Source organism: Erinaceus europaeus, chromosome 13 (assembly GCF_950295315.1).
Source record: "Erinaceus europaeus chromosome 13, mEriEur2.1, whole genome shotgun sequence".
Lineage (NCBI taxonomy): Eukaryota > Metazoa > Chordata > Mammalia > Eulipotyphla > Erinaceidae > Erinaceus > Erinaceus europaeus.
Window position 1 is genome coordinate 91,383,895 of NC_080174.1, and position 15,950 is coordinate 91,399,844.

The following is a 15,950-nucleotide window of genomic DNA, read 5'->3' on the forward strand; positions in this document are numbered from 1 at the left end:
GGCAGCAGCCCACCCTGATAAAGAGCTCCCCCCACCCCGACACCACACTAAGTGACAGACCAGGATAAGACAAGCAAGCACAGAAGGCAGCGTGGACAACTAGTGGAGTTCCTGTGTTCAGAAGGGCCCGTGAGAGGGATCTAAGCTTTGAGTGTCTGCCTCTCCTTTGGCACTCGGTCCACTGCCAGCTCCATGCCATCTCCTCGGTGACTACACCTTGACTTGGCCATGCAAACTTGCTTTTGGGACCGGGTGGTCGTGTACCTGGTTCAGTGTACATGTTACAAACACACAAGGACCTCAGTTCAAGCCCCTAGTCCCCACCTGCAGGGGGAAAGCTTTGAGAGTGGTGAAGCAGGGCTGCAGGTGTCTCTCCTTCTTTCTCCCTCTCTCCCCCTTTCCTCTTGATCTCTCTTTCCAGTAAATAAATAAATAAATAAAGTCAAACAAAAAAGGGGCCAGGCAGTGGTGCACCTGGTTGAGCGCACACATTGCAGTGCACAAGGACCCGAGGTCAAGCCCCCGGCCCCCACCTGTAGTGGGGAAGCTTCACAAGTGAAGCAGGGCTGCAGGTGTCCCCGTCTCTCTCATTTCCCCCTCCCCTCTCAGTTTCTGTCTCTATCCAATAAAAAAAGAAAAATGAGAAATATTTGTAAAACAAAACCACAATAAAAAACCAAACTTGTTTTCCCTAACTTTGTCTGTTGGTGGTTCAGCTCAACAGCCCAGGTGTGCCCGGCCCTGCCTCTGCTGCCAGCCACCAAGTGAGCTTCCAACCCTCTTATGACTTCCTCTCTGTACACAACTCCTGTCCTGTCGGGGGCCTGCACCTGCATGGGATCAGGGGTACACCACTGGGCTCTGGAGACTCCAAAGTGGAAAAGGTGATCTACGATGGGAAGTGGGGTGTTGCCTGAGTCGTGGGGTATGTACCCTGTTCAATTGCTTCCCTGGGGGACCAAAGGGAGAAGTCAGCTATCTGGGGCCATGAACTCTGGGGCTGGCCAGGCATCAGTCATCGGAGATGGTTGTAGAATCGATGGATGGCACAACCAAGAAACCACGAGAGCACGTTGTATCTGGGAAGTCAGTGGCGTTTTATTCCACAGGAGGAAAATAATGAGTCTGAGATGAGTAGGGACTAGATAAAGAGTCTTAACAGATTGGTGACTGTATAACAGTGTTTGTACAGTAAGAACCAGACTATGTCATTTTCAGAATTGAATCAAGCAGCTATAGCCCTGGGGCCTTCAAACCGGCGGTGGGTCCCCCCAAGGAATAGGACACTCTGGGGCTGGGAAGAGGTGCCCTCTCCCCCCCCGCCCCATTTGGAAGGACTCGGCCCGGGGTGTGGGGGCTAGCCCTCCTGTGTGTAAAGGCTGGCTCAGGGAGTCAGGGTGGCTTTGAATGTCTCCTTATCCAGTTTCCCAATTCATTTGACCCTCCTTCCACAGGAGAGGAGCTGTACTTGAGGGGGCAGGAAAATCAGGAGAAATTATTAAAACAGAGTGTCAGGCATCACTTGCTCAACTCCCATTCAAGAAGAAATGCGGAGTTCAAGAAGCCCGGGGCAGGGCCTGCTCCCTCCAAAGCTTGGGATTTTATTTTTCCTGGTTTGCCAGGAAACAATGTCCAAAGAGCCTGGAGCCTTCCCACAAGCCTGGTTCCCATCCCATTTGGTCTTTAGGTCCCACCTGGTACACATGCCAGAGGGAGGTGTGTGACCAGGAAAGGGACAGCTCTCTCAAGAGCTGACTGAAATGGGAAGAAGCTGGAGGAGGTCATGGAGAGGATCTGGGATCCTCCTGAAACACTGCCCAACAGGACCGCTCTCCAAGTCCTCAGTCAGAGCTGACTGCTGGGCTGCGAGGGAGACCCCTCAGTAATACTGGGCTCCTCCACACAACACCGATATTTCAAGTGACTTCATTCCAGGTGACAGGAGGCTCACTGACTCCATCAACGCTTTGGAGTCTCACCTTTAAGAACGTTGACTCGGGTGGTGGCTTGCTAATGACAGTAGTCAGGGAGGCCATGGAGGAAGGCCCCCCAAACCCAGAGGATGTCATGTCGCTGTCCTGCTGTCAAACATTTTTTGGTTGCTAGTGTGTTTTCCCACTGCTGGGGCTTGACTGCTACAGGCTGAGTTTTTCAGACAGAGAGACAGAGACAGAGAGAGACAAAGAGGGAGAGACACTGCAGCACCAAATCTTCCCTCTGCGCAGCGAGAGTGTGAATCTGGGTCACGTCCATGGCAAAACAGGTGCCCTCACAGGTGGGTTTGACAGCCCATGCTGCCGACCTTGTATGAGCACTGACATAGGAGGACCACTGCCCCTCAGAACCAGCTAGACACAGAGACACACCATCCAGAACCCACCATAACCTTCAGAAATTTCTGTCAGGTTTGTCATCTACAGACTCAGAGTTTAGTGAAGACTATACACACCTTATAGTTTGAGACAACCTTGGAACATCATTTAGTTAAAGGACTGAAGCACCTGTGCTAACACTCTTCCTTCAACTCGGAACATGAACAGAAGAGAGAGAGAGAGAGAGAGAGACATATGCTTCATTTGTGCCTTGGAAGGAATTGGGTCAAAACCTTCTCCACACCCACTGAAGTCATTTTAGATCACGGTTATGTGTGACAGGGCTGTAAGAACTGACTAGCTTTATTCATCTCAGAATTTTGAAATCACAAAGTTAGTTGCTTATTCTCCAGTGAGGTCTTCCTCCCTTCCCACCTCCCAGCTTTTTTCTTCCCTACAGAGAAAGGATCCCAGCGGCAGCAAGGCCTAGGGAGGAGGGCGCATGCCAGGCCCTGGGCAACTGCTTGAAATTCCAGACTGAGAACAAGGGGATGTTCTTCTCAAATCGTGGTTGCATGAACAACTTACAAAAATAGCTTTCTAACACTCAGGATTCTTTCCCTCTGCTGAGGCTGCCTTTCTTCCCCTCCCCACCCCATGTTCCCTCACTGTGTCTGCAGGCTAAGGAGCAGTGGGCCTGCTGGCAGCTTTGGCTAAAGGCAGACTGCCCAGAGCTGTTGGTGCTGCCCAGGAAGGGGAGTGCTCCTCCTTTGGGGTCTTGACACATTTGTGAATTTTTGACTTAAGACTTTTGACTTAAATAGTTCTATGGGGTATTCCTCTCTTTTAAAATAACAAAGCCTCCCAATATTTAAAATTAATGCTTTCTGATAAGAACCCAAGAGAGGTGTATAATGCTGGTGTGTGTGTGTGTGTGTGTGTGTGTATGTGAAATACAATTTTATCTCAAAGTTTGGCAAGATTAGTCAGCAGAATGCCAAAGAGATAGACAAAAACCCCAAAGCAACATGTGACAGCTGGAGAACTATCTTTCAAATGGGGTGGCACATAGACACAGGCTGGTTTCCAAGCCCACCATTCCCTGTTCCCCGGGGCCGGCTCTGTCCTGGGCCCCTGCTAGCAGCCCCAGCCTGGGTGATGTGGTGTCAGCCCCGCTCCCAGCTCCGGCCAGCACTGCCCAGTCTGCTTCACTGTGAAGACTCTGGTTTCCAGAACGGAGATCTACATTCTTCAACTCTTCCAAGTGCCTTTTGATACACTGTACCCTGAATCAGATGTGTAGACTTAGTGCAATAAGAGATCCAATATAGTTTTATATTACTTTACAGTTAACCTTTACACACACCACAGGCCCTGTTCAAACATTCCTATTTACAAACACACAGGTGTACATATATACATGTCAACAAGATACAGGCCAACCTGCAAATTAGATTCATCTCAGTACACTTCGCTTTTCACATGTTATTTGAACCAATACCTTATGAAAATTACTTCCCCATAATCTAAGGTAACCCTCTGCCTCCACAAATTAATATGATTTCCATTTGTATCCATACCCCCCCAGTCAGTTTGGTTTTTTTCTACTTTCCTTTGTTTCTTGATAATGTCCCCACACTGTGCTCTGGTTCTGCCTCTAGCTGAAGCCAAGCTTCTGGGCTTCTTTCCTCCTGGCTGGTCTGGGGTCTGTGTCTGGGAGCCTCTCCCCCAGCGGCTGGGGTTTCTCAGGAGTCCAGCTCCAGCTGCTCCTGATTCTCACTGAGCCTCAACATAAGCTGCTGCTCGTAGTAAAGGCTCTTTGCGTAGTTGATTTCTTGCGACAGTTTGACAGCGAGGACCTCTGATTTCACGTGGACCTGAAGAACAGAACAAAATGAGAAGCGGGTCCCTGAGGCAGGGGGTCAGACAGGGTCCTGCAGTGCGGGTAGCTTCACGCCACCGGTTGGCAGCTGCAGCCTGCATGCAGACTGGTATGGAACGGGCACACTTCTAAGCAAGCCGGGTCCTCAAGCTTACAGTCCGCGCTGATGCCGGTTCAGGGCCTGGGGTGAATTCTCAGAACACGGACTGCTGGCATGTGCCTCAGGTGGTCACACGGCACCTCAAGTCACCTCCGTTTCTGTGACAGAATCTGCTTCGGCTCTGAGGACAGGAGCCGGAATACAGGACCACAACTGTGTGCTTCAAGCTCTCAAGTCTGAGGGCCAGAGAGGGGAGAGCCAGCAAACAAAGGCCTTGAGGTCGTGTCAAGAATGCTTCCTTGGTCATGTGCTATGAGCGGGGCAAAGGTGTCCTGGCAGGGTTCCCACCAGGAAAAAGACTTGTGGAAATACTCACACTTTTTTTTTTTTGGGGTGTTAACCCCACTTATCTACCAGCCCTATTTTAAGCCAGTGACCCCAGGGGAGCCTGTATAGGCCAAAGCAAACCCAAGTGCATTCCTGAGCAGGAGAAGGTCAGAGATTCCTGAGGAGAGAGGCCTGGCCGAGTTGGCTGCTATTTCTCCTCTGTAGGAGGCCCCGAGGGAAGCAGCTTCATCTGAGGACCCTGCCACACCAGGTGGAGATGAGGACAAGTACTAGCTTCAGGCAAGACCACCAGGCCAGGGTGCCCGCATGGCCAAACAGTCCTGCACCCCACCCCGGGTCTGAGCTAAAGTCCCCTCCCCAGTGGTGGCTGTGCCACTCCAAGCACAACACCAGCACCATGCCAAATGGCCCGGGAGGACTTAACATGCGGTCTGGCCACCGCCGGCCCTTGGTGAGTTGTGGTTATTTCTGAGAACTGTGGTGTCTCAAAGTCCATCCTCAGCAACCCCTTGTGCGTTCTGGGGGCGGGGGTGGGTTCCACCGGCATGTGTTTCTTGAGCTTTTGGACATGGCTTCTTTGCTAGGAGGAGGAAAGTTACAGCCTTGACCGCTGCGGCAGAGAAGCCAGCCCCTGCTTCGATACAACCCTGGAGCAGGCGTCACGCTCTGGGGGCAAGTCTTCAGGAATCTCGCCCGTGGCTCCTCGTGCAGTGCCTGCTCTGACTCCTTCGCTGAGGGTGGGGCCACGAGCAGGGGAAGCTGCTGTGCCGGGCTCCTCATTAGCAGAGCTGGGAGAGCTCCTCATTAGCAGAGCTGCCCCCCCAGTACCACCCACTGACTGAGCAGCAGCATCCAGGGAGCCCCAACTGCCCAGCGTGAAGGACAAGGACTTCCCTGGGGTGGGAGCACTCACCATGGGCTTCTGGTGGGAAGGGCCTGGGATGGACACCCCGCTGCTTGTGTTCACAGCTTTCTTGGTCACCTGGACGTATACCTTCCCGTGGTCTTTGGAGACGAGGCAGTGGTAGAGATCGTCATATCTGACCTCGAGGAAAATGGCCTCGCGATCGACGTAGTCTCCGCTTTTCAGGAAGTAGACGGCCTTGGAGGAGATGAGCACGCAGTAGCTGTCAGTGTTCTCCACGGCGATGAAGCTGTGGAGGGAGAGTGGGGGTGAGGTGGCCCCCCCAAGCCTGCAGGAGGGGCGGGGGCACGTGGCTCCTGGGGTCTGGGGTCCTGGACATGGGCCCTGGCTTCCCTATCACGCCTCAGGCAGGCGCTTGCTCCCTCTGACAAAGACCCGAGGGACGAGGGACGGAAACTGGCCTCATGGGAGCAGCCACACACCCACACCTGGGGCAGGGGCAGCGCCCTCGGCAGTAACATGAGCTGACAGACAGACAGACTTGATCTTATAGCCTGAAGTGACACGGTGGGGGGGGGGGACGGACCTGTTTTTTTCAGAGCAGTTTATGATTTCCAGAAAACTGAAATAATGAAAAAAGAGGGGGGGTATGGCATTCTTTCTTTCTTTATTATTGGCTAGAGTCAGCGAGAAATTGAGAGAGGAGGGAGAGATAGAGGGAAAGAGACAGGGAGACACCTGCAGCCCTGCTTCACCGCTTGTGAAGCTTTCCCCCTGCAGGTGGGGAGCCGGGGCTTGAACCCGGGTCCTCACACACAATAATGTGAGTGCTTAGCCAGTGTGCCACCGACTAGTCCCATATCACATCCTTTTTCTCTTCTTTTCTTTTCTTTTCTTTCTTTTTTTTTTTTTTTTGCCTCCAGGGTTATTGCTGGGGCTCAGTGCCGGCACCATGAATCCACTGCTCCTGGAGGCCATTTTTTCCCCCTTTCGTTGCCCTTGTTGTGGTTATTGTTATTGTTGATGTCGTTCGTTGTTGGATAGGACAGAGCGAAATCAAGAGAGGAGGGAGGAGAAATCAATAGAGGGGGAGAGAAAGACAGACACCTGCAGACCTGCTTCACCGCCTGTGAAGCAACACCCCTGTAGGTGGGGAGCTGGGGATCCTTAACACGGGTCTTTGCACTTTGCGCCACATGCACTTAACCTGCCGAGCTACCGCCCGACCCCCATGACATTCCTTAATGTTAACAGAAGTGGGAGCTGTGCAGCAAAGGTAAACTGAGGAAGAAGAATGGGCAGGGGTGAGGAGGGCTGAGGGGAGAGATAGGGTCAAGCAGGTTTGCCCAACATGCGGTGGAGGGGTGGTGGTGCGCCGCCAACGCCTGCACTCCCGCGTCTACTTCCTCTCCATCACTGTTCTTATTGGGGGCCGCCCACTCTCTGCTTGACGCCCGCACTGACCGGGCCACAGGAGGCAACGGTGGTGGGGGAGGCATTTCTAGAAGACTCTACTTGTCAGGGAGTGCTGCCAGGCCAGGGAGGCTCCTCAGTGCCGGAGCACAGGGTCTGCACTGTAAGGTCCTGGCCCGGTACGGCAGAGCTGAGTGGTGCTCTGGTCTACCTGCTCGTCTAATAAAGATAAATACATCCAAAAAATAAAATAAAAAGGCTGTCGTCTTGACATTTCACAACTGTAATTAATTTTAGGGGTTCTGGGGTGGGAAAAGACAATTCCTCTTCTGGACTTAAAAGCGGAAGTTCGGGTGTGTCTGGCCCCATCAGCCTGGCTACCGAATGAGGAACCAGGACCCTTAGAACTGCCCTGACAGCTCTCCAGAGCCTGGCTGCTGCCCCCACACCTTGTGACAGCCCACTGGGTCTCCAGGATGGGGCGGCCAGCCACGTCTGGGGATGTGAGAGGGGAGGCGTGGTGGCAGGAGTAGTACCCAGAGCCGACACAGGTTTAGCCCCAGGGACTTGAGGTCCTGGGAGGAATGTCCGCAGGGCAGTTTCCTGGAGCCTGGCCCCAGGACGGCTGGCTTCCAGGGTCAGCACACAGAGACTGCTGGTGGAACAATGGGGATGAGGAGAGGCCAGCAGGGGACAGGCCTGCAGGCTTGCCGTCACCTTCCGGGAGTGTGGGACTGGCTCCCCTGTGGCTCAGAGGCCCGTGCTCAGACGGCACCTGGGCCCAGCCTGCCCCCACGCCCTCACCTGAGGGGCTGCAGTTCCAGCTTCCTCACCAGGAATTCTCAGTCGCTACTTCCCAAAGCACTGCCAAAGCAACTGCTTGCTCTTTTGCTGTCTGCTGCATGGCTCCTTCAGCATTACCAGCTGAGCTCAGAGCAGGTAAAGGGTCAGGCCTACATCCCATACCCAGGCTTCCCTTCAGGGCACCCACCCTTCAGGGGGCACTGCCAGTCCCTGCTCAGGGCACCATTTGCCGGGCTAGCTTTGCGGGCGGGAGAGAGAGATGACCAGGGACTCATGGCTGAGCTGGGAAGCAGTATCTCTTTATTGACGAGCGGGATGCAGTTCAACAATCTAATCTCTTCTAATCACAATTCTGTCCTATATATCTCCTGAGGCGGAAGTGTCAGGAAGAGGAAGTACGTAGGATAGGGGTGGGGAGAAGGAAAATAGCGCGCGAGCCAGTGGGGATTAAACCAATGAAAACAGTGATTATGAAAATAGACCACAACGTCAAGCAATGCAACAGAAGGGGTCTTAGAAGCAGAATTTAGAAGCAGACCAACAGGGCACCTTAGATATGGTCACTAAGTATCTGCCCGGTTCAGAGTTACAGCTTTGTATGAGCAGAATTGGCATTTATTGCTGTGTTGGCAATGCTGAGAATGTAGACTTGTAAAAGTCTCTGTGCCCGAATTAGAAATGCCCAGCAGCTTTTTGGTGTTCAGGTCACTTGTGAAAAATGAACACACCTCAGCCCCTGACAGCACGGGGTGGGGTGGGGGGTAGTATTGCCACTTATGCATCCTCAATAGCATTTAAACTAGCTGAGAAAAGAGGAGAAAAGAGGAGAAGACAGACAGACAGACAGACAGACAGACAGAAAACAACAACAAAAGCAAAAAGCATTCTGGCATTATTTGGCCTGGCTGGGAAACTAGTTTCAAAGCAGCAATGGCCGGCCATTGGCTTCTCAGCACCGGTGAGCTGAGCACGTGGCTGCTGAGACTGTGATGGGCTCCCCAGGAACACCCCAAAGACCGACCACCAGAGTTTCAGGGTGGCAGCAGGACTGTGCATAAAACTCACGTGAGACCACTTCTTTCCTGCCCCTGGGCAGCAGCATGGGCCTCCACCCCCACCCTGCCCCAGAAATTCATGTACTTCCCATTCTGGAACGCTTTCATACTCAGTCCACTGAGCAAAGATTAATTTTTATTCCGTTTATATTAGGCAGAGAGACACGGAAAAAGGAGAGAGAGAGAGGTGGGAAGGAGGGAGGGGGGAGAAGGGAAAGAGGGAGAGAGAGACACAGAGAGAGAGAAGTCAGGGCATCCTTCCAGTACTTGTGGGACCAGCCCTTGCACCAGAGCCTCAGGTACGGGTCTCCCTTGCTCGAACAGCTGAGCTATCTTTCTGGCTGTTTCTAACACACACTCCTTTCCAAGACACCACAGATGGTGTGAGCCTCTAGGAGGCAGGGTACTCTCTTGGGGGGCTTCACACAGCGGAGACCCAGGCAGGTGGAGATCCTGACAGGACAAGCCGGTTCCTTTGTACTGGCTCAGCCTCCTTCAGTTGGTAGGAAAGCTGGGAGAGTCAGGGCAGGGCAGAGTCTGAGAGGAACCAGCAGCTCTGCCAGAGTCTGTGCCCTCTGTTCCATACGGCCGGGGGCCTGCTTGTACCCATGAGCTGCTACAGACACTGACAGTCTCTGGACCTTTCTCTGAAAGGCCCTCCAGTCTTTTCAACCCCCAAAGCAGAGCTGAGCAGAGCTGAGTGTGTAACTGGGAGGAGGAGGAGGAGGAGGAGGAGGAGGAGGAGGGAGAGAGGAGGCCCCACTGGAGTCCCCGGGTCCCCTTCTGTGGTCTGAGCAGTGACCCAGGAACTGACTTTGCAAACAGCTGTCTTTTCTAGTGCTCCTCTAGCATTCCCACAACCAACCAAAACTCTGGCTCTCATTACTTTGCCTTGGTAAAAAAAAAAACAAAAACAAAAAACTGGAAACCACATCAGAGAATAATTCAAACCGAGTCCCAGACTGAGTCCCCTCCTCCAACAGGGACCGACCCCACACTTGTCTCTGTGAGAGGAACCGAAGCTCGGGGAGACCAGAGAAGCTGCCACAGGCCCTGAGATGCTCCGTGCCTGCCCACCCCTGCTCGCTTTTCCTCAGAGCCACAGTCTCACACCCCAGCTGGTTCCTTACTAGGCTTTCTGCAGAGGGTCCGGGTGGCTTTACCTGACAGCCCAAGGCTACGCCTAGGAGAACTCCCACTCTTGCATGTGAGTGGAGTCCAGAACCCAGCAGGGTTTCTGCTCTTTCCTGCATGCAGTCAGTCACTTGAGGATAATCTCGGCCAGGGGACCTGGGACAGCCCGAGGGATGACAGAGGGAGAGAGACAACATTGCCTTATGCTGACCTGAGCACAGTCATCTATGATCTGATCCATGGTTAGCCGAACAGGAGACTGAGGGAGAGGGGAGAGGGGGAAAGAGATGGAAGTGGCTGGAGAAACAAAGTATGTGGAGAATTCTTATTCCTCAGAGGAAGTTACCCAGTGTTCTACAGACACATTTCAGGTTGCTACAGATATCGGTGCCTGCACCACGAGTCCACTGCTCCTGGAGGCTGTTTTTTCCCCCTTTTGTTGCCCTTGTTGTTTTATCATTGTTGTGGTTATTATTATCTTTGTTATTGACATCTTTGTTGTTGGATAGGATAGAGAGAAATGGAGAGAGGAGGGGGGAAAGACAGAGAAGGGGAGAGAAAGACAGACACCCACAGACCTGCTTCACCGATTGTGAAGCTACCTTCTTGCAGGTGGGGAGCCAGGGGTTCGAACCGGGATCCTTGTGCTGGTCTTTGTGCTTCACACCACAAGCGCTTAACCTGCTGCACTACCACCAGACCCTCTTAGTTCAAAGTTTTACTTTTAACTTTGAGAGGAGGAAGAAGATTCTCTGACTTTGGGATTGAGAATAGAAAGCTCCTCCCTCTCCCTCTCGTGCGCTCTCTCTCTCTCTTTCTCTCACCCCCCCCCCTTTCTTTCTTTCACCAGATCACTGCTCAGCTCTGGTTTATGGTGATGTTGGGAACAGAACCTTGGACCTCAGAGTCTCAGGCATGAGAGTCTTTCTGCATAACCATTATGGTATCTCCCCAGACTACAGTGGCTAGACAGTTTCTTCTGAGAGAAAGGAAGGCTGTGGCATACACCTCACATCTTTCTCCAAGGCTAGTGGCAAGGTTCAAGGCCACCGAGGTAGAACTCTCTCTAGCAACTGTCGGAGGACCACGAGGACCAGCTCAGCGACACCAGTGGCCTCACTGACCAGCTCCGACTGTCTCACTCCGTGGCCGACCGTGCTCACCCCAGGTGCCATGGCAGCTGTGCCAACGCAGCCAGCCAGCCCTAGCCGGCTTCCCGGCCATGTGGTGGGTCCAGAGTCTCTCCTGCTGACAATGGGAGTTGCGCTGTGCGCCCCCAGACGCTCAGCTAGCAGCGTGGCTTTGCAGTTCCTCTCTGCTGTTGAGGACAGATGTCATGCTGTCCTGATCCTGTTGTGGAGGACCTCCTTCGAAACCCACCATGCCTCACTTGAGCAGGTCAGAAAAACGAGTGTCTCTTACAGGCCACATGGAAAATGGGGAGAACGGGGAACTCTGGCAGGGAATTATCTCAACCACACTCTTCAGTGTGATTTCCTTTCTCTTACCATTTTACTTTGTAACTCTGCTCGTCTATATTCTACTTACACTGCAGTCATTCCAAAGTCAAAAAAGTGGGCGATGCCCCTCCTCAGTGTGCTTCCCTCACAGTTCCTGTGAGGGCCAGGCTCCCCGCAGCGCAGCTCTGTGTTTCTGCCATGTTCCCAAGGCCCCCACGTTCAGGTCAGCACGTCTTCAGCTGTCTGTCTTCTCCAACTCTCCCCTCCTCTCGCACTGCCTGCTGCAGCTCCCCCCAACCAGAGGCACAAAGCTGGAGTTATTCTCAGCCCTCCCCTGACCTGGACTCCCAGTGCGGCCAGTCCGCAGAGTGTCCACTGGCCTCTCACACACCTATCCACCCAGTCCCCTTCAGACCATCAACTCCTGGGCTTAGATCTCTCTACCTCCACAGGCTGGGAGTACAGATCCGCCTGCTAATGCCCATGTTCAGTGGGGCAGCAATGACTGAAGCCAGACCTTCCACCTTCTGCATCCCACAATGATCCTGGGTCCATACTCCCAGAGGGATAAAGAATAGGAAACCTATCAGGGGAGGGGATGGGATACAGAGTTCTGGTGGAGGGAACTGTGTGGAATTGTACCCCTCTTATCCTATAGTCATGTCAGTATTTCCATTTTATAAATAAATTAAAAAAAATCTCTCTACCTCATAGCTGGCTTTCTCCTGGGCCCATGGATAAGTCTCTGTCTCTAGTCTCCCCAGCTCTGACCTTATCTCTACATCTGCCAAATTCCTTTTTTTTTTTTCCCTTTCTTTTCTTTGACCAATGGAGTTGAGTGGTGTCCAAGATAAAGCATGGGGCCTCCAGAGTGTGTACCATAAGACAGGGTAACAGGGATTCAGGAGGTAGCACGGCGGGTTAAGTGCACATGGCGCTAAGCGCAAGGATTGGCATAAGGATCCCGGTTCGAGCCCCGGCTCCCCACCTGCAGGGGAGTCGCTTCACAGGCAGTGAAGCAGGTCTGCAGGTGTCTATCTTTCTCTCCCCCTCTCTGTCTTCCCTCTGTCCTATCCAACAACAACAACATAAATAAATAATAACTACAACAATTAAACAACAAAGGCAACAAAAGGAAATTTAAAAAAATCCAAAAAAAAAAAAGACAGGGTAACAAAGGAAATCAATTATATCTAAGTATACTTACCAAAATATCATTAAAAGTGTGAGAGTTTGATATGTTCTTATTAAAAACATTGAGCAATATCTAAGAATATCTAATAAATGTGATTTTCTAAAACAGTTAAAGTGTCACGTCAGTTTCAGAAAGTAGTAAGTTAAAGTAACTTCTGTGGCTATGTTGGGGGCCCTTACGGCTCTTCTAGAAAAAAAAAAAAGGGCAAAATTCACCTCAGTGCTCATAGCACTAGAGCGTGACTGCGTGATGATGAATTAAAAATAGGCATTTTCTTTTTGAAAAGTAAGTGAGGTTTCTGGGTAGAAGTTCCACACCAGCTATAAAGAGAAAAACAATTTCAGCTTATTTTAATATTATCTTAACCCAGGAGTATATTTCAGAACTCAAACTGAGAAAAATAGAAAAGCAGGGTAATTCTACCAGATACCACAGAAATCCTTGAAACTGAAGGCTTTTCAGCTGGCTGAATCGTAAATTGTATGTCACTGACTACCTTTTTAGTACTAATTAATTAAATAAAATGGGGAGAAAAATTAAATGCAACTTGATCTGAGAGAACAAAGTTGAAGTAACCACGGCACCGGGGACTTTGTGGGGTTTTCACGACATTAGGAAGTAATTACTCAATATTTTCCAGAAGTGAAACAGTGAGTCTAACTGGAAAAAAATGTGGAAACATTTAGTTAGAACAGTAGAGCAAGGTATTAAAGGCCCTTTTAAGGGGTTAACTCCGAAGGACAATATGCAAATAATTAGGTCTGTAAATGTGCTTTTAATTACGATTCTAGGATAAAAGTCAGAGGTATAATTTGGCACTTGTGCTGTTCCTGAAAAACCTCTTTCTTGCAAAGTGATTCTAATGCTCATGCCACCAGCAAGACCTAGCCTGGCGGCTGAGGACACTTCAGAGAAATCTCTGCCGGTTGCCCTGACTCCTTCGCTGTCCACCAACGAGCACCATCATGCGTCTCCTCCAACTGCCACTAACTAGCAGGACTTAACCCCCAGACTTTGGTACAGACGTATGGTTTTCATCTTTGGAGTCAAAATTCACTCACGCCAATATCTTGCCCTAGTTCATATGACTTTCATGAAATGCGTTTTACTGACTTCATTCCACCCCCACCCCCCCTCCCCAGTTCAGTTTTTAGTTCTCTGTGGCTGTTTCCAATGTGGCTGTCTCACTGGGAGAATCCTCTCAGCTGTAATCTAAAGACAATGTGTCTTCAGCACACATTGTCATACACATTGTCGTAATGAAGACAGATCTCAGAAAGGACCAGAGATGGTTCGGCTTAAGTACAGGTGAGTGGGGGAAGAAATAGCAATAAGAGCACACTGTGCGTCTTCGGACTCGGTGCCCCTTCCCAGTGAGACTGTCAGACAGCAGCTCTCTCAGCCTTATGCCCTGAACGGCTACAGCTTTCCTCCTATGTGCCAGGTCCTGCCCTAGACTCTACACTGAAGGGAACAACGTCCCCTGCCCTCACGACACTGCCGTTCCAGCAGGCTGCACCAGGCCCTGCTAGTCCTGCGGGATGACTCTTCAGGCTTCTACTCAGCAGCCGGGAGAATGTCAAGTCTCTCCTGGAGTGAGCCTGCATGGGAACTCTGGGGGTCTGAATGGCGCTCAGAGCCGCAGCTGGACTGAAGCAGCAGGACTTATTAGTGACACATGCCATGGGCTCAGTTGCGACCCTGTCCCCAAATCCTGTGTTGAAGCCTTTATCTCATTTGACTATTTGGAATAAGGAAGTGACTGAGATGGAGTGATGCCACAGGGAAGGGGCACTGAGCCCGGAGAAATAGTGTGCTGATTGTTAGGGACACCAGGGAGCTTGCTGAGTCACTGCCTGGAGAGTCACAGTAAGGGGTCTGGGTAGTGGCACCCAGGTTAAGCTCACAGAGTAAAGCACGAAGGCCCCTACGAGGATCTGTGTTCGAGTCCCTGCTCTCTGCCTGCAGCAGAGACACTTCACAAGCGGTGAAGCAGGTCTTTCTCCCTGCCTATCTCCCCCTCCTCTCTCCATTTCTCTGTCCTAGCCAATAAGTAAGGTAAAAAATGGTTGTCAGTGGTAGATTCATAGAGCCAGCACTGAGCCCCAGTGATAACCCTGGAGGCAAAAATGAGTAAAATAAAAAATAAAATAAAATAAAATAAAATAAAAAAGTCACAGTAAGAAGGCACACCAACAAGGTGGGAAGAAAACCTTCACCAAGGCTGGAGTTGCCTGACACCATGATCTTAGTCTCAGCTTCCAAAACAGTGAGAAAGACATTTTTGTTGTTTCAGTTGTTTTGGCCATGTTTTCCCTGCCTGCCTGGGCTGACTGTAAGAACGTAAGCTGTGCCCAACAACACTACAAAGAGGCTGGGTGACACAGAGCCCGTCTAGGAAGATGCCATCTCAGCTCGCAAGCAACACACGGCCTGTGGGTTTGCTTTCTGCTCTCCACACTGACGCTGCTAAAAAGTCAGCTTAGCACAGTTTCTAACACTGATGCTGAAGGCAATCCTCTGCGCCAGGCACTTCTCCTCTGACCAGAAAACACTCACATCCCAAGTTTGCTTTGCTTTAAAGACAGTAAGTAAGTGTCAAAGAACACGAACCAGTATTTTGTTGTTTGCCAGTCATGAGTGATCATTTTCTCTGGGTGGTAGTCTAGCACTTATTTATGTCACAGGACACTTTATGCTGTAAGAGTCTGCAAAAGGGCCTAAAATAGCAATATATCTAATTCTGCCATGTTTTGAAAATGCAACAACGACCCATGTAAGCAAGGCTCCGTAATCCTGGAGTAACGAGAACATCTAAAGGGACCTGCAAAGTGCAGCTTCTAGTTACTCGCTTTCTGCGGCAAATAAAAGGAGCAAACAGTTTAGGGTATTTTTACAGGGGGTAACAAACCTCTTAAAATTGACGACATCTTACCCCATTATCTTTTCTCTTTGCACTTTCTGGAAATAAAGCATGAAGGCCCTGCTATGGGACTCAGTGTGAAAGCCACTATTTTGAGCAGAAGACTGTTTACAAGTAGTTTTATTTAAGCTCATAAAACATTAAGACCGAGGAATCTTTGGCCATTTCCAAAGTCCAGGAGTCTCTTGAATCAGACAGGAACTCAAACAACTTAGACTCAAAGACAGAAAAGACACCTTGGTGAGCCAACAGGTTCCGACTTACAGTTCATCCTGTATATTGTCTGTGAGCTTGAAGAGCTGCTCCTGCCCTTCGGCCTGGCTCTCTGAGTAGCGGGGAAGCAGCCCCTGGGGCCCTGTGCAGCATCGGGGCTTCCGAACTCTCTGCGCTTGAGTCCTGGATGGGGGGAATCAACAAAAAGCAAACAAGTTAAGTGTCGGTGAGTTCCCTTCCCTGGGG

The 15,950-nt window shown here is 51.0% G+C and overlaps 1 protein-coding gene across 3 annotated transcripts in view; it reads right to left on the bottom strand.

The window, feature by feature from the left end:
* Positions 1-3,626: 3,626 nt before the first annotated feature.
* Positions 3,627-15,950, bottom strand: part of VPS13D (vacuolar protein sorting 13 homolog D) — a 267,871-nt gene continuing 255,547 nt past the window's right edge. For all 3 annotated transcript variants that reach the window (XM_060170884.1, XM_060170883.1, XM_060170882.1), the window contains 3 exons: positions 15,756-15,887; positions 5,556-5,796; positions 3,627-4,189 (listed from right to left, as the gene is read on the bottom strand). In XM_060170884.1, the coding sequence (XP_060026867.1) occupies positions 4,058-4,189; positions 5,556-5,796; positions 15,756-15,887 (505 nt within the window). In that variant the 3' untranslated portion in view covers positions 3,627-4,057. The remainder of the gene's footprint in view (positions 4,190-5,555; positions 5,797-15,755; positions 15,888-15,950) is intronic.